General features: G+C 36.1%; 2 protein-coding genes across 3 annotated transcripts in view; one reads left to right on the top strand and one right to left on the bottom strand.

The window, feature by feature from the left end:
* Positions 1 to 861: 861 nt before the first annotated feature.
* LOC102805424 (1-acyl-sn-glycerol-3-phosphate acyltransferase alpha-like) lies at positions 862 to 24,188 on the top strand. 2 transcript variants are annotated; one of them, XM_085496737.1, is made up of 6 exons: positions 862 to 1,190; positions 14,703 to 14,842; positions 16,363 to 16,544; positions 16,726 to 16,827; positions 22,019 to 22,091; positions 22,246 to 24,188. In XM_085496737.1, the coding sequence occupies exons 1-6, from the start codon at positions 1,009 to 1,011 to the stop codon at positions 22,335 to 22,337; spliced, it is 771 nt and encodes a 256-aa protein (XP_085352863.1). In that variant the 5' UTR covers positions 862 to 1,008; the 3' UTR covers positions 22,338 to 24,188. The 2 variants fall into 2 exon arrangements, with proteins under 2 accessions (XP_085352863.1, XP_006817006.2); XM_006816943.3 differs by having other exon boundaries at positions 22,207 to 24,188.
* The window catches only part of LOC100372619 (WASH complex subunit 4-like), a 61,043-nt gene continuing 58,790 nt past the window's right edge, over positions 24,082 to 26,334 (bottom strand). Inside the window, exons 35-37 of the mRNA XM_085496734.1 lie at positions 25,328 to 25,418; positions 24,912 to 24,953; positions 24,082 to 24,657 (exon numbers count right to left, since the gene is read on the bottom strand). Coding sequence (XP_085352860.1) covers positions 24,638 to 24,657; positions 24,912 to 24,953; positions 25,328 to 25,418 — 153 coding nt within the window. The 3' untranslated portion in view covers positions 24,082 to 24,637. The remainder of the gene's footprint in view (positions 24,658 to 24,911; positions 24,954 to 25,327; positions 25,419 to 26,334) is intronic.

Here is a 26,334-nt window from a genome sequence, read left to right as displayed (position 1 = left end):
TTTTTTGTAATCATAAATCAGTGCAATCTACAAGATATCACAATTCCTACAATATATATCATACAGTTTCGACGCGTTTTCCTTCACACGACCATTTCGCTCTTTGATAAACGGCGATAATTTTTGTTTTGCTTAGGTTTACTGAGAGAATCCACTACGATACTAATTCTTTTTTATTCAATTTACTTTGAAAACCAATAATTAAAGCGGGAGGGTCGTCACCTGCGCACGCGCGGGAATTGAGTCCCAAGCGACGATAACAACACACGCTAAAGACTCGTGGGTAGACGCTTGTTTGTAAACACTGACACGCTATGGCCATCTGACGCATGCGCAGGTGACGACTCTGCCGCTTTAAATCAAAGAATAATGCTATATAAGATGTGTCCGTCATTTGGAAGCAATTTTCTGGTTATAATGCTACATTATCAAACACATATTTTGCATTATCGTCTAAAATATAATAGGGTTCATCTGATGTATGCTTATGGAAGTTGCCAAAATTAATGATATTCACCTCAGAAGATTAGAAAATAGTGCAATTTAAAAACATTGTATGCCACTTTTGTACATCTGTTGTTACGTTATACAGGACACATGTGAATATCAATACAACACAGTCATTAAGTGACACCTGTAGACGTCTAACATTCTGAAATATGTCATCATTTGCGACTGCAGCGCCATTTGATGACGTTTTGTTCCATTCTCATACACCCCTGCGAGCAGAATGGGATATTCTGTAATCCTGTGACCTGATTGGTGGAGACGGGCGGACCAGTCATGTTTGAACCTGCAGACGACGTCGATGACTTCCGTGATATGCGTGAATTGTTTAGTTACATAGCCTAATTATTTGGATGCAACCATCGAACTCCAAGCGTCAGTTCTTTGACGGTCGTTGACCCAAAGGTACGAGATGCATATTGTTTGATGTTTGGCAGTCGTATTTCCGCACTGTGCTGTATGCCTTGATCATCGCTCGTCACGTAAATCAGGCTGAACACCATGATGATGTCCCTGTGTCTAACACTGATTGTATCTATAATCATCTTGTACACACTCTTTCAAGTCAGTATGACTGTCAAGTTTAAAGTAAAGGATTTCTCTATCGGTCTGTGGTACTTGATAATTGGCCTTTTTGTCATCCCATTCGCGATATTAAAACCCGGAGACCAGATAAACATGTGGTAAGTGCTGACTAGGTGTATTATGGCTACAGCTGAAAAAAATAACGTAATTCTAAATTGAATTGCTAATATTTGTTTAAGGCGTGCTTTATTCATGTGCTTTAAATATTGTACGCTAATTCCCGTATGTGAAGTGAGGACAATGTAAGCTAATTTTGGGTATAAAAATTATGCAAATCAACTTTTTTATCGTGTATCAATGTAGATGCTGAATTGTTCGAGTTACGAACATTGAGTTACAAAAATGACCACGCCCATATTTTAGAAAACCACGCCCACTTTTGCTAAACCATGTTCAACTGATGACTCGCTCCGATAGGATGTGCTTAAATTCATTTTGTGTGTGTGTGTTTGTGATTCCCTGTGTCTTCACATATTAATTCTTCTGTAATTTTTGGCTGGGCCGACTACACTCCAACTTTACAGGCAGATCACACCTTCACTCTAGTTAGTACCCGGTAGGTAAAATCTGAAGAAAATTGTTGACATAGTAACAAGCAAAAAACTGATTTTTGAATAGCTTCACGCCAAATGTATCTCCTCCTACAACTTAAGGATTAAACACCTCGGCTCATTCTACTCGCTTGAGTATGAGACAGAGTATGAGTACAAAGTTACTATTTTATTTTTTGATATCTTTTATCATTACCAAGAAATTTGACTGTTCACCAGGAACGTTGTATAATAATAAGGATACCTCAAAGTACGTACTCAGACAGTACGTCGTCGCATCGATACTTCCGCTGTACTTTCTTCATGCATACTCTGAGGTATCCTCGTAATAACCTCATAATAATACATAATAATTACCCAATTTTTTACCTTAATCTCAGAAACCAATTATTGCATTTTAATAATGCTTGATATATAAGTGCCTGGGAACAATACTATAGACCTGACTAATTTAGGATTGAAATTCAAGCATACTAATTGCATAATCATCACACTTCATTGAAATACATAGATGCTCTTGGGTAATCCACAGACGTGATTAGTTTAATGTTGAAAAAAATGCATATTAACTATCTAATTAATGTTAGCCAATTTCTGATATCTAACAAATTTTAATTGAACTTGTGGTAGAGGTGCCCTGGAATAAATTAGACTGCAAAAAACAGATGTGTATCTATAGCAGGCAGCAGAACAGACAAATACTGTTTGCCAAGCTTCTTGTTTGGAAGGCTAATCTTAAATTTGAAGGTGTCTTTAATTTGTATTGAAAGAAAACCATTGGATTTCTTCTGTTGAAGATATGCCTGTTTTGTGATATTATTGTCTGTTAGTTTACTTATGCGACTCTCCGTATTTTATTAACAATGAATCTTAACATCTACTAAAAGTGGGAATTCTCTTTTGATTGAATTTTTGATTATCTGTAATTATCAAAACAGGCAATATATGTATTAAATATTATTATTTTCGGCAAATAAATGTGCATATAAAACCCATTTTTACTGATTACAGTTTAATTTTCATTTTGTGTGTTATCCTGTTTCGTTTCATTTTGTTTCTTCAATTACAATAAGCCGACGGCACCCAATCCTGGCCTGTGGTGGCCAATGCTATCAAAGCATGAGGCCATGTCGGTCGAGAACTTGCTGGCATATTCCCCCCTCAATTCCCACGGCGACCCCTTCTTCTTCCTGAACGAAAACACCGACTCAATTCATCTCTGATGTCTTGAGAATGCCGTGCGGAGAGTGTATGCGCCAAAGTCACTGGACACGACGAGGAGCTCCCATTTGAACTGACTTGAACATTCTGGCCGGGATTGGTTTCAACCGACAGCAGCGATCGTGACACTGTTTCAGCATCGGCGCTGAAACAGCTTGCTGTAACAATAAACTTGCATCGCACAAAGCTTGACATGCTTCCCCAATTTTGGCCACTTTCGCCGACGGAGACACAATACCTGACGCAGACGACGTTTTTCCCGCCACGTATGTGTATAATACCCCTTAACGTATCTATTATAATTAGCTTCGACTAGTTTTAGTACATTCGCTATAAATAATTGTCAGCAGATAAAATAAAGCTTATGTTTATGCTGTATTAGTACACTGCGATATAAATACAAGATATATTTATGCCACAAACGCGTAGTTTTTAAACCTACGTCACTCGCGCCTACGCTAATCTAGGGAGTTTGCTCACCATGCATAAATTATCATAATTAGACAGATATACATGTCAAATAATGCGAACATAATGAAAACATAATGACAAAATAATATATAAATGTGAATAAAATGATGAAATAATGTAAAAGAAAACATAATGATAAAATAAAGATAAAAATGTGACCATAATGATGGAATAATGTAAAAATGCTAACAAAATTTAAAAAATTATGTGAACATATTGATAAAATAATATAAAAATCTGAACACAATGATGAAATAAAGAAAAATGAAAACATAATTATAAAATAACGATAAAAATGTGACTATAATGATGAAATAATGTAAAAATGCTAACAAAATGAAAAATAATGTGAACATAATGATAAAATAATATAAAAATGTGAACATAAAAAATGTGAACATAATGATGAAATAATGTAAAAATGAACACAATGAAAAAAGAATAAGTATAAGGAGAAGGTCCATTCCAACCTTTTCACGTTACTTTCACAGCTTTCTCCCACTGATGTCGGATCGATTGGAAATGTGTGAATACTTACACTATGGCTATACGTATCACTCCACCTGCCCACAACACAACATTTAACCATGATAAATGTTTGTTGTGAAAACAACCTCTAAAAATCCGAAAAAATGTATGTTAAAAGTACGGCTCATTTTGGCATTTGATGGTGCACTTTAACTTCGGCAAGAGTTGGAAATCCGGAAACAGTCGACCGTTTCAGATAGGTGGGTGTGGTTACAGCACGAGACATATTTCAAATTTACTTGGATATGAGTAATCATTTTCATCAACAAAATCAATAACTGTCCATTTCAGTGGGATATAGATCTAAAATGGGAAACGTGATGGTGGGCATTTCACAGGCTCTTTAACTCTTCTATTTTTTGCTGGCAGTTTTGAAGTTAAAAAGAACTACTGAATGTTTCATTGCATTGTGCATTTAATTGGCTGTTAAAGGGCTGACAACTTAACACCTACTGTTCATCAATTACTGAGATACAAAGGATGATGTCAGGGGCATCAAGTTGCGACTTTACATACTGCCAGTCCCTTTTTGATATAGCCTCAGTCCCTCCACAACTGGTTATGAAACGGTCAGATATCTATTGTTACAATGCGTGTTTCGGTTAATCCGTTGTTTATTTAACAGCTTAATCGTTGTTTATTTCGCTAGCGGTAAAATACGGATGTTCTGCCATCTTTACCCAACATTAACATAAAATTAGCATATCCGATGATGTAATTTCTCCCACAAAGCATTGCGTTTCTTTAGTGCGCATGCGTACTTTCAATGTTTTCATTTGTGTCAATTTAGTCTTTACTTCCGTGATCGCTCTAAAATATTACTGTAATGTGGAAATCCTATGATGATTTTGTTGATTTTGACGATGAAAATGTCGATTGGCCATCAGATTTAGAGGAGGAAAGCCATGATGCGGAGTCTGATTCAGATTACGAGCCAACAGTGAAAGAAGCAATGACAGGCGACAATACAAAATCGCTGTCATTTCAAGAAACAATATACACTAATCAATTTTAAGATAATTTGAAAAATTAATATTATATATTCGATAAAGTGTCAACAATTTGGGTCAAAACTACCGACATCGTCATAATACAAATGCAATGACCGATTCTAAAACTGCCCCTGAAGTTCCCAGTCACAAATTTAAATCATTTGATACCTCGGATAAAAACGACATACACGACCTAATATTCACTCAAGATGTTCCTGACAACTAAATAAACTCAAATAATAGCGTCAATTACGAAATATATTTAAAGAAACTATTACACTACGTTGATTTTTCCCACTCGACCAACGACTGACCTCAGTGTGAGCGCTTCAGCGTGAACTATGACGTCATCACTTCAGCTGGAAGGCTGAAACACGCAATGTTTCTCGATCTAAGCTCATTCACACCTTTTGACAATAGCGTTTCATAATCGGTTGTGGAGGGACTGTGATATAGCTCTATAAAACTCACTACAATAAGTTGAATAAATCACTCTGAACTCTAGTTCTCAACTGAGCAGCATGTCTAAGCGAAAACTATCCAGTCTGTCCATATGCGATAAAACTGTGTCAAGAAAGGTGAACATTGAATCTGATCTAGCAGTCGATAAGTTCACTATTCATGGGTGGGTAAAGAATGAAGAGAAGCCGAGAAAATGTATTTTTGTAGTTGACTAAGAGGTGAACTGAACAGAAATTGTGCAAAATTATGAATGATATCGACAGAGCTGTTTACGTCTGTTCTTTAAGAACAACGGCAAACAACTCAGAGGTGATGACTTTGAATTGGCCAAAAAGAAAAGCTATACATGCAGCCTTGATCCAAGGCAAAGCTAAATCTGAGGATATGGATGCTGTGATGATTTTCAATAAAGAAAACTTACTAAAAATAAACCCACATATGTATATGTGCTTGTTATTCATTTTCAAAGCATGAACTTACCAAGGCCCTCAAGATCCCGACATCCGAGCCTTAGCGAGGGGTCACTGTACAAACACACCAAAAAAAAAAAACTACTGCTACAGTGAAGTTGATCATTATACTAGAAATGCAAGCTCACAAATAGCAAGCTCAATTTAATCTACCAAACTTGTTTATTATTATCTGTGACTTGTATCACCTATATGGCTGCAAGGCCTAAATAGCTAAATAGCTAAATGTATTTCACAAGTCATTAAGATAAGATAAACAATGTATTATATGCAAAAACCTACTACTATAAAATACTTTATTTTCACTTGCAATTCATTCTTCTTAAAGGAATGATTCAGTGAAAATAAATTCCAGCTAATGAAGTATTTTATAGTAAGTCTGCATATGAGACATTGATTACATGTATAAAGGTTGTAAAACTGGATAACACTTTAATTATGTTTATACTATTTGTCATCACTTCTTTAAATTTGTCATTTTAACTATGCCAGGATAGGGGAAAACCTACTTAGCTAATGAAAACTCAGCAATGCTATGTCACATCCTTATAATAATAATAATAGTAAATAGTAATAATAATAATTAAATGTTAGATAAGTCTTTGTGTTGTGTAAATATAATTGGCAAGTTCTTTAACTATACCAAGATCTTTGCTTGAGTAACAAACACAATACTACGATATATACAATACAAATGGCTAAATGCAATACATACAATATTGAAAGACAATTCACTAAACTTTATAAAAGAAAAAAACACTCACTATGAAACAAAAACAGATTTTAAAAACTTCCCTTGAAAATAAATATGCCAGTTTCTGGAAAGAAATGATTTCCAATGAAAATAGCAAACTGAGAACATATGCTAAATTTAAAACAGAATACATCTTTGAGCCATATTTAATTGAACTTGACACTTATAAGAGGAAAATGTTGACAAAATTTAGAATTATGGTAGTAACCATAAATTAACAGAAATAGGCGTCTTTTTCCTTCGTTTTGGCCACATTCAGCTGGAGGTTGTTCTCAGCACACCACACAATCAGCTAATGACAAACCAAAGATAACAACTTGAGTTTTTGAAAGGTTCACACTCAATTTCCACTTATTGCAATATTCATTTAGTGTATTTAATGATGTCTGTAGACTAACCTGGGTAGTGGAAATAAGGGATAAACCATCTGCATATAAAATAGAGTTATAATAATAGTGTTATTATTCAGGAGTGGTGATTCAGTATTGGCATTATTCAAACTATCTTTTAAATCATTATTAAGAGTTGGACTAATTATACATCCCTGTTTTATTCTACTAATAGTGAATTCTTTAGTTATATCATTATTTATACATACTTACATTTATTGTAAATCATATTATTGGTATATTTTAATAGCTTATAGAATAGCCCTACTCTTCATACCTTGGTGAATGCTTTGGCAAAATCTACAAAACAAACATAAAGTTTCTGTTTATTTTTTATGTTTTTATGTGTATAAGTTTTTTAAAACAAAAATTTGATCAGTTCTGTGTTTTTTTCTGAAGACGCCTGGTTGTTTTTGAGTATTTTATTTTCTTCAATGAAACAGTTTATGTGTTTATTTATGATGGAACAGAAGACTTTACCAATACAACTTGATACTGATATTCCCCTGTAATTTTGTGGTTCTAATTTGTCTCCTTTTTTATAAAGATATCTGGGAAAACCGAGCTACTCAAAACTAAGTAACACAATTTTTTGAGTGAATTAATAAGATAGTTTGAGGTGTATTTTAATAGTTCTAAACAGAAATTTTCAGTGCTTCACTAACTTCTTTTTCACCAATAACCTTATTTAAGTGATCATTTACTATCATCTTTGACTCCCATGTGCGAAGCACACAATGGGAATCTTAAAAAAAAAAAATTGCAGTTAGTGTGTCTGTATGTGTGTATGTGTGTCCGACTGTTCCACTGCTATCTCAAGAACCATACATCGGTTTTTGATGAAACTTGGTGCATAGATGCTCTGGGCCAATGCGCAGATTTGATTGGTAAAAATCTGTGCATATTAATTACCTAATTTGCATGATAATTAGCCATTTTTTTTTTCTTTTTCACCAGGGGCAGATATTGATTTGCGTATTATTAACAAACATTTTTTAAAAGTGAAAGTTGTGTTGTCACAAATATGTTTTGTAAATGCACTCACTTTGCTTCCCACATTTTTTACCATTCAATCAGAATTCCCCTTTTACTTCCACCAATCATGCCTTGCCCCTACCGTATCTTTGTTTATCTTGCACACGCCACTTAGCGTCCCTTTATTGTTTATCCCCTTTGTCTTTATTATTCATTCATTCTTTGTCACGCCATGCGTAGTGTACATTGATTTCGCTATCCCACCTCCATCCCCCACATTCCCTCCTTGGTCTCTTCTGTCAGACTAACTGTGGGGAAAATTAGGACTCCATCCTGCCCCCCATTACAGGGTTCGACGGCCATCTGCATGGCCACCTCCCTACATTTCGGCCGTGGCAGTGTGTCCTTGACAGTGACCTGATTGAAGGGGCCCCTTGCCCAATTTTATTTTAGGTTCTTATTGTTTATATTTACAAGCCTTATTTTGACTTGTTTTCAATTTTGTAGTTGTTTAATAGATTAATTTTACAGAGTGGTTTTATTTACATGTATTTGTATTTATTATTTGTTTCCTTTATTTTATCTCAATAAATTGCTTGTTTTTTATCCCTTATCTTGGTTGTGATGTGCATTTACAACAGTGTTGTACACAGGTGTGATGTAAATAAGTTGACCATCAATTGTTCAAAAACAATTTATGTGATCATCAGTGGTAGGCGTATGTGTGTGACAGTAAGAGGTGCCCTGTCCATTAAAAACAAACGTAGTATATGAGACTGAATCAGCAACTTTCATGGGGTGGAAATTGATAAATATGTGACCTGGGATAACCACATTTCAAAAATCAATACTTTTATGTATAAGTTTTATGTATGATATAATTCATGAGAATCTCCCACAATCAATGTCAATTAACATACAATTTGCAGTATATACATCATAAATATAGAACACGACAAAGACGTAAAGATGATTTACTTGTACCTAGAATGAACACAGTAGCGGGGACATTTGCAATATCAATTTCTTTAAGGTCTAAACAAAAACTTATATTTAAAAATAAACTCAATTATAAATGTTAATATAAATGTATACTACCAGAACATTCTTTGCAAATCCCATTGTTTGACTATTAAACTACATGTATAAAATAATAAATGCTACAGAAAGAAATAAACAAATTTGTTGGCAAGCTATATATATATACAGCATATGCATACTTTGACATTTTTTTTCACAAATTAGATTACTTATATATAGCTACCTATTCATAAATAATGTTACAGCAACAGCATTTTCATGGAATTTCACTATTCTAAATTATATTCAAAAAGTGTCAGTAAAAACAGAATGTTTTGTTTTATGATATTTTCACATGTTTTTATATTTTGACAAATATCTGTGATTAAAGAAAAACTGAAACAAATCAACGAGTTTTTTATGATGTTTCAGTTAGTGAGCGAATACATATCTGAGCTGGTAAGAGAAAATAGCTGAGTAATTATTTCAAGAATGAAATGACCCTAAAGCTCAAATATCTCGTAATGTTTTAGAAAATTGAAAATTATAATAGTCATCCAAAAATATGCTACAATGAAACAACTACAAAAAAATACATTGATAATAAATTTGAACTGTCCCACCAATTGCTGAATTTCAACACATTTTATACATTCCAATGAAAGCTACAGAAAATCACCAGAAAATCAGTAAAACATAATTAATATCCAAATGCAACGAATTATATGAAACTAAGATATTTTGATTTGTATGGACATTAAATATCTAAACCATTCATTTTGATCTTATTTTTGAAATATTTGAATCACATTTTATCATGGCACAGGTAGCTAAATATAGTTAATAAGTAAAGATTAACCAAAAAATATATTTATAGCATTTAACCTAGATTATATTATTCTCAATCCAATGCTGGTTATACTCCTGCTAGCAAATTTTCTAGGCATGTAAACAGTACACAACCTGAATGACTTCACTAATACTAGCGATACAGTTATTCAGCATACACATGCAGTAGTGAGTTAAAACTCATGTAAATAGGTAATTTATTCTTGAAAAAAAAAATTACTATTATTTTTTAAGTTTTCTGCAAATGTGGTTTCCAAAGATTTTTAAAAATTTAGACAAATTTAGAAACCATCAAATGGCAGTTGAAAACCGTCTGACCAAGTCATTTTGAAATGATCAATGAGCAAGGTCCAATCAGAAAGTAGCATCTGAACAAAAATCACAACCATGCTGTTTGAATTTGAATCTACATTTATAAATATTACAACAGTTTACAGTCAACAACTGAGTCTGTACATGGAAAAAAACACGTTGTCATGAATATTAAAAATGGTACAACGGTAACGAATTTACCCTTGTGTCCGGTCTCTGCTGTGGGTTTTGACTTTCTTACCATCCCACGGGCTTCCCCAGAGGGAACCGAACCTGTCATGAGACGTACAGTCGAACAGCTCTCTCTCACATATTTAAAGTGGAAAGGAGACAGTTCGCTCACGTTGGATACAGCCGGTACCTCTGGCGGTCCCTCAGATTCTTCCATCTGTAACGACTCAGTGAGCCACGCCTTTGGGGTGATTCAGAGTATCATCGATCTTAGTGATACGATGTAAATACCCCCTTGATCCTAAAGCCACCACTTACGGTTGCTTCAACGCTTATGGGATCACGGGCGTCAGAATCCAAAGCAACCCTGTCGGCACGTCTCTCCCTGTCTGTCCGAGTGCGAAGTGGGCGCAGGGTGCGCAAACGATGTTGATGGGCGGATGTTGGTCAGCCGCGGAGGGGTAAAATTTTATGCAACACTTTCCACTGGACTAAATGCTACCCGGTTGGTGTGGTTTCGGGATCAGACCCAGAAGTATGGTATGACACCAAAATACCCCCTAGTGTCTCTTGGCCGGGACCGTTAATGTGCAACGAGACGCGGCCTTAGACGCGTGTTTTTCGCCGGCAAACTGAGTCAGGGGGTACGTCCCAACCTCAGTGATGCAGACTGGACATCTTCCACCCTCTTTTGTTCGGGGAATGGCGAGTACAGTCTCGGAGCTTCGGAGTGCAATGAATCAGAGGGTTCAGATTGAATCCGCTAGCCAGTTGGTCCTGCCAAGGGTAAGTGGAGGGCACCCCAAGCACAGAAGACACAACGTCCTAGGGCGGCATCCGCTAGTCAGTGTCAGCCAGGAGGCAAGCGCTCATGCCCTTCCATGGGAGGGAATAGTAGTGGTGCGCCCCCAGGGAGGAAGGGCCAGGTGGTGGCTCCTCACCCTTCTCGGGCGGTCGTCCACCCCGGCAGCAAGGGAAGCGTGTTTGACGCTCACCTCAGAGACCGAGGCGATAGGCATGTGTTCGGCAAGTGGCCAAGTCACAACTTGTCTTGGGGTCTTGGGGAAACTCATCTCATTGAGAAGAGAGCACCAACACCTCGCAACTGCCGAACCCATGGCCACATATCCCTGTCGTACACAGATTGCGCCGGTGTAGTCCGGTTTGGAGTCAGCGGGTGACCGATCCCTGGACCTTTCCAGGTGGTGACATGGGATACCGCTGAAATCTCCATCTCCCCCATCAGTGTCTCCCCTATTGGGCACTGCCAGGGGATTCCCGCAAGGCGGAAGCAAAGATGCAGGAAGTAGCAGTTTTCTGGAACAGGGCGCCATACAGGGTAGATCAGCTGGCATTAAGTCCAGGCTTCTACTCAAATGTGTTTGTAGTACCAAATCTACAGGTGGCGGGCAGACTGAATCAGTATGTGCTCCTCGATCGGTCAATCGATGGAGATGCCATTCAGCGCTCTTCTCTTCATCCATCGTTTTGACTGGCTAGCCCTACTAGACATAAGCGGAGCCTACCTGCACATACCGATGCACCCAGCGAATTGCCATCGGGTGCCCCCCCGTTCGGGTTATGCACAGCGCCCTACATGTTCACCAGAGTGATGAAACAGGTAGTGCTGCTGCTTTACCAAATGTCGGTACACCTCAATCCGTACCTAGACGACTGGTTACTACACAACCGGGACAAGGGGTTAATAGCCAAACACATCACTTGATGAATAAAATTTTTCATTTGCACTCGTTTTCGAGGGGGGTGCTCGGGGAAGCGCCCACCCCTAAAAAAATCACGATTTTCTGAGTTGAGGCCCCTGGGCGCTAACGCGGTACTTCACCAGTTGGGCTCTTTAGTAAATCGACAAGTCCCATCTCGACCCAACGCACAGTTGCTGTTCCTGGGTATGGAGGTAAGCTTGGTATAGCTATTTCAAGCGTGTTGCTTAGCGCTAAGCAGCCGAGCCGAACGCCTAGTCAGCGTTCCCTCAGTGTTCCTCCGAGAACTAATGTGGATCATCGGAATGATGACCTCGGTTTGAAGGGTGGTTTCCCAGGCCGCACTACACACTACACAGTCGCCCGGTACAACGCTTGTTGTTACAACGCTGAGCTCTCCTATGGGACTACGGGATTGTTCAGTTACTTCGGCCTAGGGGGGGGGGGGGGTCGGCAGATTCCATTTTGCCAGCTGTAAATCTTTTAAATATTTTAAAACTTAAAACATGCTGACCCCCCCTAAAAAAAACAAAGAAACATTAACAGTTTTGGCTCTGACATGATTACAAAATGTATTATATGTGCATGGTTTGCCATAATTTTGACATAATTTTTAGCGTTTGCATTTAATAGACCTTAGGAGGGAAGGGGAAGCATAAAGACAAAAAATGACTACAGAAAAAGCTGCAGGAAGGAGGGAAATCTATGCTGCTAAATATAGTAAATAAAAACAAAGCTGTGGAGTACTCACTCGATAAACACCCTTATAAGATAGGAAAAGAGGATTTGAATCTAGGTGGTTTGAACTCTTTGAAAACTAAGTTGGATTTAAAATATCTTTCATATCTTATAGACCAGGAAATCTTTACACCCGAAGCACAGTCTGTGCTTATGAAAACAAAGGAAACTTTGATTTTTGCTTAAATTTGTGTTGGATTTTGCTATTTTACAGAGCAAAATATGCATATTTAAAAGATAAAAAAACAAAAAAACTATTTATTTATTTTTTCATCATTTATTTTAATTTATATATCAGCATTTTCACAAATTTAACTTTTTTGATTTGCTGAACAAAAACTGTCATTGCTCTTTGTACTAATTGCTGTGTTGTCTTTCCGTCTCCTGTTATAATTGGATAAATCCAGTAAATATCTTATACAATGGTGACTTCAGACTTCAAATAAAATAATCTGATATCAGCAGCACATGGACTTGGGATGTGTTTAAAACTTAACTGTATAATTGGGGTTCTAGCCGCATTGCATATTCTGTTAGTTATTTGGCAACTTTAACCTCAAAATATTTAGCCTATAACATTTTTTGCATCAACAAATTTATAGGCAATATAGGTAATAGTTATTAAGAACACATTTGTATGATTAACTTTTTTATCGTTTGTTCTGAAATAACATTTAAAAAAATATATGCATGAGCGCGTGTGTGAATTCTGGAAAACATGATATCAAAAACAGGGTGACCCCCCTATTCACACAATCAAAAACAGGGTAACCCCCCTACTGATCCACTAGGCCGAAGTAACTGACCAATCCCTAGATTGGCGAGTTTTGATCTCGACCAAGTGAAGGAAGCCCTGCCCTGGTGGTCGTCACTGGCCAACCTCGGACAGGGGGCCCCTTTGGACCCACTTGCAGCAGGTATGACTCATGCTGCAAGTAATTTTCAAAATGGAAACAAATAATCAGATATATATATATATATACATATATGTAAGATTTTTTTCATAAATAGGGCTTTCCTATTCAGGTTTATCCCCTATATAGCTGAGAGATCAGTTTCTTTATTTCTGTTTTGTTTAAAGTAATAATATTATGATTGCTTCGTGGATAAGTACTGCATGATGTTTATAATAGTTCAACAGTTATTGACGCCCACATTACCTGTAGCTAACATAGTAATTTGGTACATAACTTCAGTGCAAAACTTGGTTCTCTTCTAGTGAAAAACATTAATCATTATTAATTTATATATGGGTATGCGAGGCATAATATTTTAGTGAAAATCACAGTCCAGTAGACCGAATTCACCATCTGAAACAAATTCACAGAAACACACTCTATTACTTAGCATAGTAATAGTATATTTAATTTGACATGAAATCATATAGTTAATACATAATTTTTGGCATTGAACGTAGCTCCAAAAATATACACTAGTTAAAAATTCTTCCTAAAAAAAGAGCCCAATATAAAACATAATCATAGTTTCTACACGTTCACAATGTGACTACCCTGGTGTGGCTGGGAGGGTAGTAGAAATGTATGACCAAGTTAAAGCAAGGTGGTCGTTATGTGAATAAACAATGTATTTTACATGCGTTGTATACGTTGCTATGAGTCCCATACCAAAGGTAAATGTCTAAACTCGTACTGTTTTTTTTTAAACTAAAGCTGTAACTTCACACTGAACCTCCGACTGTACATGCTCAGCCTTGTGTATGGCGATGGTTTTTCAATGAAAATGCAAACATTGTTGCACTATCATAATACATGTATTACTCCCTTCGCTTTGCTTAGGTGTTACCAGTAGTACCCTATACACAGAGGTCATCTAAATGCTTGGCCTACTGCTAGTGTGTGGGTGTCACAGCTTAAAAGCATAGGTGTATCTAAGATTAATTAGGTATGCGGTAATTAATTTAATTAATTCTGTTTTTGAGTACTGCCAGGTGGTTGCATAATTAATAGATCATCTTTCTGTAAACAGGTGGTTTTCATTTTGGACCAGAAATCTTGGTAGCAAAGCCTTATTTGGATGTCATATGACAACAAAAGACAGACATTATCTTGAAATAGAGGAACCGGTGGTAATTGTCTCCAATCACCAAAGTTCGTTAGATCAATTCAGTAAGTATTATAATTAATAAAGTGCTGATTTCCCAGATGCATATATAGACAATCCAAACTTGTTTCCCAGTGTGTCTGCCTACTTACCTGTGTGCATGTCTGTCTGCCTGCTTACCTGTGTGTATGTCTGTCTGCCTGCTTACCTACCTGTGTGTATGTTTGTCTGCCTACTTACTTGTGTGTATGTCTGTCTGCCTACTTACCTGTGTGTATGTCTGTCTGCTTACCTACCTGTGTGTGTCTGTCTGCCTGCTTACCTATGTGTATGTCTGTCTGCCTGCTTACCTGTGTGTATGTCTGTTAGACTGCTTACCTGTGTGTATGTCTGTCTGCCTGCTTACCTACCTGTGTGTATGTTTGTCTGCCTACTTACCTACCTGTGTGTATGTTTGTCTGCCTACTTACCTGTGTGTATGTCTGTCTGCCTACTTACCTGTGTGTATGTCTGTCTGCCTACCTACCTGTGTGTGTCTGTCTGCCTGCTTACCTGTGTGTATGTCTGTCTGCCTGCTTACCTGTGTGTATGTCTGTCTGCCTGCTTACCTGTGTGTATGTCTGTCTGCCTGCTTACCTGTGTGTGTGTATGTCTGTCTGCTTACCTGTGTGTGTGTATGTCTGTCTGCTTACCTGTGTGTGTATGTCTGTCTGCTTACCTGTGTGTGTATGTCTGCCTGCTTACCTGTGTGTGTATGTCTGCCTGCTTACCTGTGTGTATGTATGTCTGCCTGCTTACCTGTGTGTATGTCTGTCTGCCTGCTTACCTGTGTGTATGTCTGTCAGACTGCTTACCTGTGTGTGTGTATGTCTGCCTGCTTACTTGTGTGTATGTATGTCTGTTTGCTTACCTGTGTGTATGTCTGTCTGCCTGCTTACCTGTGTGTACTTGGATTGCTATATGTTGCGAGGACAAAAATACAGATATATAGCTACTTCCGAGGACATACACACCTTCCGAGGACCTTTTTCATAGTCCTCGGAAAACATAATTTATATTAATAGTTAATTCGATTATTATTACGTTTTGCGTAGCTTAGGTTTAGTATCGGGGGAAGGTATGGTTCACGTTATATTAATATTAATATAATTGTACCATACCTTACCCCAATACTAAACCTAAGCTTCGCAAACATTTCTATGTTCAGTCACGGGATATTCAACTCTTGTTTAATTAAACTTAATTAAAATGCAATTCTCCATTGTATTGCATTGTAATTGAGTTTAATTAAACTCCAATTAAAACGCAACCCTATATAGGAACGCGTTTTAATCGAGTTCATATCGCAACTATATTAAAAGTTAATTCAACTATATTAAAAGTTAATCCAATGAAGTCCTCGGAACATATTGCAATACAAGTATGTGTGTGTGTGTATGTCTGTATGCTTACCTGTGTGTGTGTATGTCTGTATGCCTGCTTACCTGTGTGTGTGTGTGTGTGTATGTCTGTATGTCTAACTTGTCTGCCCTTTGCCTACCTATTTCTAATTCACTGAGAGAATTTATTTTCTACATACATGCAGTTGTAATGGACTTATGGCCACGCAGTGGTAGATGTACAATGATGGCAAAGAGATCACTCTTATATGCTGGTACATTTGGTATTGCTTCACTGCTGTGTGGGGTCATATTTGTTGATCGATTCAATCCAAAAAAGGCCAGAGCAACAATTGACAAAGTTGTAAACACTATTAAAACACGAAAAGTAAGTAAACAATATCAAATAACTATTCAGAATTTATGAATTTTGGAACATTCAATTGTTCATATGAGCAGTTTTCATTGATTACCGGTACTTTTAATTATTCAAAAAATATTTCAAAATGTTATAAATATTTAATTGATATATTTGAAACCAATGATAACATGTTGTTTACATATTTAAGACAAAGGTATGGATGTATCCTGAAGGAACTCGTAGTGCTGGCACTGATAAAAGTATGTTGCCTTTTAAGAAAGGTGCTTTCCATATTGCAATAAAAGCACAGGTAGGAATTACTTATCATGAATCATTTTAAATCAAATCATGTCTCATGCAGCAATATAAAACGCTATGGGTCCCATGCAGCAATATAGAATGCTATGGGTCCCATGCAGCAATATAGAATGCTATGGGACCCATACAGCAATATAGAATGCTATGGGTCCCATACAGCAATATAGAATGCTATGGGACCCATGCAGCAATATAGAATGCTATGGGACCCATACAGCAATATAGAATACTATGGGTCCCATGCAGCAATATAGAATGCTATGGGTCCCATACAGCAATATAGAATGCTATGGGTCCCATGCAGCAATATAGAATGCTATGGGACCCATACAGCAATATAGAATGCTATGGGACCCATACAGCAATATAGAATGCTGTGGGTCCCATACAGCAATATAGCATGCTATGGGTCCCATACAGCAATATAGAATGCTATGGGTCCCATACAGCAATATAGAATGCTATGGGTCCCATGCAGCAATATAGAATGCTATGGGTCCCATACAGCAATATAGAATGCTGTGGGTCCCATACAGCAATATAGAATGCTATGGGTCCCATACAGCAATATAGAATGCTATGGGACCCATACAGCAATATAAAATGCTATGAGACCCATACAGCAATATAGAATGCTATGGGTCCCATACAGCAATATAGAATGCTATGGGACCCATACAGCAATATAGAATGCTATGACACCCATGCAGCAATATAGAATGCTATGGGTCCCATACAGCAATATAGAATGCTATGGGACCCATACAGCAATATAGAATGCTATGACACCCATGCAGCAATATAGAATGCTATGGGTCCCATGCAGCAATATAGAATGCTATGGGACCCATGCAGCAATATAGAATGCTATGACACCCATGCAGCAATATAGAATGCTATGGGACCCATGCAGCAATATAGAATGCTATGACACCCATGCAGCAATATAGAATGCTATGGCACCCATGCAGCAATATAGAATGCTATGGCACCTATGCAGCAATATAGAATGCTATGGCACCCATGCAGCAATATAGAATGCTATGGGTCCCATGCAGCAATATAGAATGCTGTGGGTCCCATGCAGCAATATAGAATGCTATGGGTCCCATGCAGCAATATAGAATGCTATGGCACCCATGCAGCAATATAGAATGATATGGGACCCATGCAGCAATATAGAATGCTATGGGTCCCATACAGCAATATAGAATGCTCTGGGACCATACAGCAATATAGAATGCTATGGCACCCATGCAGCAATATAGAATGCTATGGCACCCATACAGCAATATAGAATGCTATGGCACCCATGCAGCAATATAGAATGCTATGGGACCTATACAGCAATATAGAATGCTATGGGTCCCATACAGCAATATAGAATGCTATGGGACCCATGCAGCAATATAGAATGCTATGGGACCCATATAGCAATATAGAATGCTATGGGACCCATACAGCAATATAGAATGCTATGGGACCCATACAGCAATATAGAATGCTATGGGTCCCATGCAGCAATATAGAATGCTATGGGACCCATACAGCAATATAGAATGCTATGGGACCCATGCAGCAATATAGAATGCTATGGCACCCATGCAGCAATATAGAATGCTATGGGTCCCATACAGCAATATAGAATGCTATGGGACCCATGCAGCAATATAGAATGCTATGGCACCCATGCAGCAATATAGAATGCTATGGGACCCATACAGAAATATAGAATGCTATGGGACCCATACAGCAATATAGAATGCTATGGGACCCATACAGCAATATAAAACGCTATGGGACCTATGCAGTAACGTAGGATGCATGCTGTATAACTGCCCTCATCATAATTCTCAATACCTCAAATACAGCGCATCAAAATATAATGCAATGAACTGTCATATTAGCCATCATAAAAGGAGAGTCATGTCTGCCATTCTGTGTGTTGTGTATTTTCTTAGAAAGAATTCCCGTGTGCTGAGAGTTGTACTTGAGATATTGATGGAATAGCTGAAAACTAATTATGTAAATCAGGTAACTGATATGAAAAGTTTTGAGTGTAAAACTAATAAGGCCTGCGTAATAGCTATGTACCAAGTTTCATTGAAATGTGATTAGGACAAAAAAACTATGAATTATTATTAGAGAATTAATATGAACAAATTTCAACCCAAATTTAATCGGGCTTGTCTATTGTTCTAGAGCATTTATGTACCAAATTTTATTCAAATGTGATGATCAGTAATTGAAATATCAGTGTTAATTAATTATTTTAATTAGGTGATTAATAAGCATAAATATTTACAATATACCAAAAACTAATTGGGTCTCTGCATAGTCTTAGGTTCATTGAAGTATGATGATGAATACTCAAAAGTTTCATTAAAATCCAATTAGTGGTTCTTTATATATCAGTGGAACATTCATGGAAAAAATTAACTAACAAGTCATTGAAAATGACACAGTCCCCGTTAAGTTCTCTTTGTGCTCGTCATATTAAAGTGGAGGGATTGTCGCGAGTGTGTCCTTGAAACTTGAGTTCCAAGTGGCATATACAACAGATTGTTTATTTACATCAAAACACGTGTTTTGTGTCATAGTAATATGGCCAAAATAAAAACAGCCGTTATTCGGCCATCTTTGATCTGATTATGAAACACACTGATATGTATGATGTATGTGCCAAATACGAATGAAAATGGTACATAAATTGTGGAAATATAGTAGTAAGGCCAAAAAGTCAGATGGCTGTCAATCGGCCATCCTTGACCAGATTTTGAAACAAATTGTCATGGACATGCATTCTAACATGTATAAAGTACATGTATGTGCCAAATTTGAATGAAAACTGACAGAGCACGTCCAAGATACCGCAAAAAACAAAAACAAGATGCCTGCCAGTCGACCATCTTTGATCCAATTGTGAAATAAATCGTCATGGACATGTATCCTAACATGTATAATCTATGTACCAAGTTTGAATGACAACTGACAAAGCATGTCCAAAATACAACATTTTCAAAAAACAAGATGGCTGCCAGTCGGCCATTTTGAATTGAATCGCTAAACCACTGCATGTGCATAAGTCCCACATATAAAGGTACTAGGCACATGCAAAGAATGAACGAAATCGGTCCACAGGATTCTGAAATATGATGTTGGACAGACTGATGCACGGACAGACGGACACACAGACAGTCGGACGGACAGACTCAGGAACTCACGGATGGTCAAGGACATGTATCCCAACATGTATGATCTGAGTACTAAATTTGAATGAAAACTGACAAAGCATGTCCAAAATACAACATTTTCAAAAAACAAGATGGCTGCCAGTTGGCCATTTTGAATCAAATCGCTAAACCACTGCATGTGCATATGTCCCACATAAAGTACTCGGCACATGCAAAGAATGAACGGAATCGGTCCAAGGGATTCTGAGATATGACTCCGGACGGACGCACGGACACACAGATACACGGACGAACGGAGACCGAATTATAAGTCCCCGTTTTCGGACTTCGTCCGAACGGGGACTAATTATGCGAATTAGGTAATTAATATCCACAATTATTTACCCTAAAACTAATCAGGTCTCTGCATAGTCCTAGAGAATCTATGTAGCAAGTCTCATTGAAATATGATGATCAGTACTTGAGTTATCAGGCGAAAAGCTGAAAATTAACAAATTATGCCAATAAGGTGATTAATATGCACAAATATTTATCCCCAAACTGATCAGGTCTCTGCACAGTCCTTAAGTAACTTGTACCAAGTTGAAATATCAAAAGCTGAAAATTAATTAATTATGCAAATTAGGTAATTAATATGTACTGATATTACACTAAAAACTATCAGGTCTGTGCATTGTCCTATGACATCTATGTACCAAGTTTCATTGAAATGTGATGATTACTACTTGAAATATCAAAAGCTGAAAATTAATTATGCAAATTAGGTAATTTATATTTACTGATAATACACTAAAAACTATCAGGTCTGTGCAGTGTCCTATGATATCTATGTACCAAGTTTTATTGAAATGTGATGATTAGTAATTGAGATATCAGTGGAAAAGCCAAAAATTTATCAAATCTGCACATTAGTTCAGAGCATCTACATGTATGTGCCAAATTTCATCAAAATCCAATGAGTGGTTCTTCAGTGGAACAATCATGGAATAGCTAAAAATCAGCTAACTATCATGCAAATTAGGTAATTATTGTGTATGGATTTTTACCAAAACCTAATCAAATCTGCACATTGGCCCAGAGCATCCATGCACCAAGTTTCATCAAAAATCAATGTATGGTTCTTGAGATATCAGTGGAACAGAGACACACACACTAACTGCAAAGACTCCCTTTTTGTGCATCGCACACGGGAGTCAAAAATGCAGTATTCAATGTCTTTTTAAATGTGTTATCTTTATTCAAACTTATGTTGTATATTTTTACACGTCACTGGAACACATCAGCATGTATGAATAACTGGTTGGCTAATATATTAAACCTCAAAACATACCACTTATGTAAGAAATACAGTTCTTACTACTTTCCATTTGACCTATTTGCTCATATAAACTGATGGGAATGGTAAAATATATCTTTTTTATTCAGCATTCTTTTTTTCTCATGTTGGTTCAGTTATGGGACCATTTATTTTTCTGTCCACTTAAAAATTGTTTACTTAATACAAGACTTTTATTTTGTTTTAATACTATGGTGAGATTATTTTTATTTCAGGTTTTGCAGTGACTAAACTCTATCAAAGTTATAAGATTGACATTTGCACTTACTCAAATATTTCAACATATTTTGGACAACCTCTTACAAATTGATCCTCGATAAAAGACACTTGGAAGAACGTCAATCAATTCTTCGCTTGAGTTATGCAAATGTTGACCTTGCAGTGCATGGATCGAGTAGTGCTTCTAAGGAAATTATTACATGTACATTAAAACCCAGTAATATCACACTGTTAACTTTGTAAATTCTGACTATTATGACTCGTAAATATTTGCAGAAATACTTAGGTCGCTTAATGTTATTTTACTATTCATCATAAGTGACAAATTGTAAAATTCTGTCGTTTTATTGGGCGTGTCTCTCCAGAAATTGTAGTGTCCATTTCAGTTGTTCAAGGAAGTGTGAGAACCAACTTTAATTTGTATATCATACTAGGTTCCAATTATTCCGGTGGTGATATCAAACTACAAAGATTGCTATGATCCAAGAGGACATACCTTTGAACAAAGTAAGTTGTTATAAAGTATCATACATGTCAGAATAAAGACATTATTATTTGCTGGTTATCTTAAATATGGCTGTACAGTGTGTAATATGTTTTGATATTTATTGTCATTTGGCAGTTAATGTAAAAGTGTGTGTTTTGCCACCAATACCAACAGAAGGAAAAACAGTTGATGATGTAAACCAACTAACTGAAGATGTATGGGAAGTGATGCTGCAAACTTATAACAAAATATCAAATAACAATTGAGACAGGAGGAGTACATCGGCTATGGATTACTGTATTTACATTTTAATAGATTTTATTATATTGTAAAATGACTAAGTCTTTATTGTTATGCATTCAATTGATTTAATAGCTGAAAACAAGTCTATGACATTGTAAAAGTTTTAATTGTAGATAACTTACATGGATAGTTTGTCTTATACTTACAGTATCATTAAGATATGGTATTCTATTTGATGCAAACAATTTTGAACTGTTTTTTTTTTATATTTATAATAATTTTGTGCAATTCCAATTAAGGAAAGAAAAGTTTTAATAATTGTGTCATGAGTTAACATTATTTTATAATCTCTCAAAGTTGCTTTGTGAGCATTCATGACATATTTGGTTTGGAACAGAAGCAAATTGCTGAGAATCCACACACTTTGGAACTCTAATCAAAAGCATTAGCAAAACGATTGTCAGCATTCTGATGCACTCAAATTTATTCTTATATTTTCTACAATTCCAAGACTATTTGTATGGGAAGTGTATGTAGCAAATAAAATTAAATGAATATTTTTGCTAAAAAGATATTTTCAACTTTCAAAAATGACAAGCCTGATATTTTATATGTACTACTTTCAGCCAGCTACATGTACTAGTCGAAAAAAAAAATATTTGTCACTTCATGAAACAAACTGCTTTGATACTTTATATGCAAGTATATTGGGTGTACCCTCAGTCAGATTTGTTATTACCAGTGCGTAAAACAAATATTTGTTCATTATTCCCTAATTTTAGTGAATATTTGATGCATTTTTTTTTATTTATGTATTTCACCTGAAAGACCATTATAACAGAACTTATAAACAAAATATAGTAGTAGTAATTCCGGCGTGGACCATGGAAATAGTCCTTATGGACTAGTTCAGTCCATGGCCCAGACTGTCAAGTAGAAATTTACAATTTTCTGGTAAAGGAATGGAAAATTATTACATAACGAAAATTAAAAGGTAATCTATATGATTTAGATATAAATATGACTAAAAAATTATGTGTATTTTTTTTTTTTTTGCAGAGAAATGGGAGGTAATCGAGGAATTTAACAAAGCAAATAATGTTTCATTTCATATTTAAATTTGTTTCTGTTGTTGATGTTTTTGAGGGAGTCTGGAAGTGAATTCCAGTGTTTTACTGCAGCAACTTTAAAATTATGTTGTGAAACTGTAAGTTGAGCAACAGGAATTGACAAGTTACCGCTAGACACTGAACTTGTGGGATAGCAATGTGGATAATCATTAACATACTTATTGAGGCTATGTGCAAATGTTTAAGGTTGAAATAAATAGGCATTTTGGCTCAATTGTCTAGAAATTTTATGTATAGGTTCCTTGGATAGAGCTATACTAGATTTATTAATTTTAGCCTCATATCGCTTTATTTTATTTTATATTGACAACATTTTGTGAATAAAACATTCATTGGTTTTCTCAAAGAATTTTACAAAAAAACAAAACAAAGAATGCCAGCCCGTATAATTGGACCTCTTGTAGCACCACCTAGGAATGAAAGAACAAAATTATTTGAGATCTCATTCCAGCATTGATAATCAACAAATACATGGCATATAATGTAAGAATTCAGTCAATCAATGTTTAGCTTCCATTGCGTGAGGTCTCATTCCAGCATTGATAATCAACAAATACATGGCATATAATGTAAGAATTCAGTAAATCAATGTTACTATGTAGCTTCCATTGCGTAATGAAAGAAAAAACCTGTGATATTCTGTCTTGTCAGATATATTTATTTTGAAACTGTAATTACATTAGAACATGATTTTTCAAAATACAATCACTTTGACTTGCTTTAATAAAGTTTTCTTTTGTATATGATGTGTGTATGAAATACCGTTGTTGTCCAGGCAAACCCCGGTATTCTTTATAGAAGGGTGAAATAATGCTGTCAACCAAATGACCAATTTGTCACTCTCTGAGGGTGACGTACGAGAGAAGCAATAACGCAGTCTAATAATTGAGTGGTCCAAAAAGTGCTACATGTATCTAATAACCTAGTTAACTGGACATTTATAATAGACATGCAAAATGCAGTTCTGACAAATAAAACTAATTTGATAAAAATGTAGTTAAAACAAATATAAGACGAGCATACAGTGTTTTTCTTTTTCAATTCACATCATTCTGTGGGCTTTAATAATCTATTGTCTTATTTATAGACTAACAACTAGATAGTCTTGTGATAAGAGTATGACATGAAATCAGCATGTGGACAGTTTTATAAATATAGTTAGCATCCTGGTACGTCACAAAATCTGTTATCCATCAAACAATGGCTGCAGCCTCTGTGGGAGAAACAAAAAATAAACATTTGAGTGAAACAATAACCACCTTTGAACTCCTTAATTTTTCCTGTCTAAATATTGACAATATTTTAGTATTTTTTTTTAATTAATTTCAGAGTATTTAATACACCTCGACATTTTCAAAATGATATAGAAATGTTTATGTTGGTTAGTTTAACCAAATATTATGGTCCATAAAAGAAAGCACAGTAGTTGTGTTCAGGTTTTTATATACTGGTAATTGACTATTTTACCTGTTGTCTTTGAGTCAATGTCATTTGTTGCTTTGGCTTCATCTGTAAACAACAATATCATCATCATTGCAAATAAACAACACTTTGATTATCAAATATTTGAATTTTAAATGAAATTTTATGCTTATGATCAAATAATAATTCACTGTGTTAAAATTTGAAATAAATGTAGGACTCAATAATTAATTATTTTCATCCCAAATCAAAAACGGTTGTCTAAGACAATCAGCTGAAGAGGCCGAGGTCAGAACTGCAAAATAACTATTCTCAAAAATCATTTAAGTTTGTTAAGTTTCCAATTCGCATATTAATTGCTCATAATCATGGACTCAATATGTTAATTTTATTAAAATACAACTTCCATTTCGACATAAACCGTTGCAAAGAACAAATTTGTTTAATATGGATAATAGTACCTTTTTTTTCCTCCTGTTCTTCTGCAGCAGTTCTGTCAGCTCGGAAGAATATACGGGCACTACTTAAACTGTAGTATAACAAATCAAATTCCTGTAAAAAAACAAGAGTTTATAAATAGTTACCATAGAGGGCACTATTTACATTGGATCAGGAGTTATGGATTCTGTGCAATTCCACACTTCACTGCATAGAAGTGGATATAACTTCATTATCTGTTTTTATTTTAAAAGTCATAAATATCACAGTGAAAGGATTGCGAGAGTAAAAAATAGCAGAATGGGGAAATTATTTAACTAGCCAGGGACCTGGTCCATCCTTAGTAGTCTGTTCCAGGTACAGTCAAAACTCGTTAGTACGAACTTGGTTACAATGAAATACCGGTTACAACGAACAAACTGGGAAGTCCAGTTTGAAAATCCATTATCCCTATGGTAATTGACAATGCTTAGAATGAACTTGTTTATTACGAAAACCCGCTTAGTACGAATGGATTTTATCTGAAAAACAATGGTCTGTAACACCTATAGCGAACATTTCATTCACTCAAGCAGCTGTGAAATCCTAAAACGAACCGCCAAATACACGGTGTTACGCTTCCGCTGTTGGAAGTGGGCTTGAACTGTGCTGCGTAAAATAAAAACAATGTAGCCATTGACTTGACGAGAAAATCTTTTGTGTACGTGACTTCTAGTGTCTAGTCACTTTCGACGCCTTGCTGCTTGAGTTTTTAATTTTAAGATTCACAATAAAAAAGTGTGAAGCATGGACGTTGTAAATTTTAGATAAATTACGGCGACTACGAGTGAGATGCCAGTTTCCGTCCTGACTTCAAAATGTCAACAACTCATGTCAAACGACGTGCCTTGTCGTTGGACTGTAAAGTCCAAATAATCAAATCGACGATGTTGAGCAGGCATTGCTGAAATGGTTTACGAGTGCCCGTTCTATGAATATACCAATCAGCGGTCCTATCCTCCGGGCAAAGGCCGAAGATTTAGGACAGAAA

This window comes from Saccoglossus kowalevskii, chromosome 3 (assembly GCF_978046115.1).
Source record: "Saccoglossus kowalevskii chromosome 3, keSacKowa6.1, whole genome shotgun sequence".
Lineage (NCBI taxonomy): Eukaryota > Metazoa > Hemichordata > Enteropneusta > Harrimaniidae > Saccoglossus > Saccoglossus kowalevskii.
This window is presented reverse-complemented; position numbering and strand designations above follow the sequence as displayed.

What these genes read in the sequence shown, in the direction of transcription:
- LOC102805424 (XM_006816943.3), top strand. Translation starts at nt 1,009, where the DNA reads ATGATGATGTCCCTGTGTCTAACACTGATTGTATCTATAATCATCTTG. An exon ending in AAGTTCGTTAGATCAATTCA is followed by an intron (nt 14,843 to 16,362) that starts GTAAGTATTATA and finishes ACATACATGCAG; the next exon opens with TTGTAATGGACTTATGGCCA. An exon ending in AGGACATACCTTTGAACAAA is followed by an intron (nt 22,092 to 22,206) that starts GTAAGTTGTTAT and finishes GTCATTTGGCAG; the next exon opens with TTAATGTAAAAGTGTGTGTT.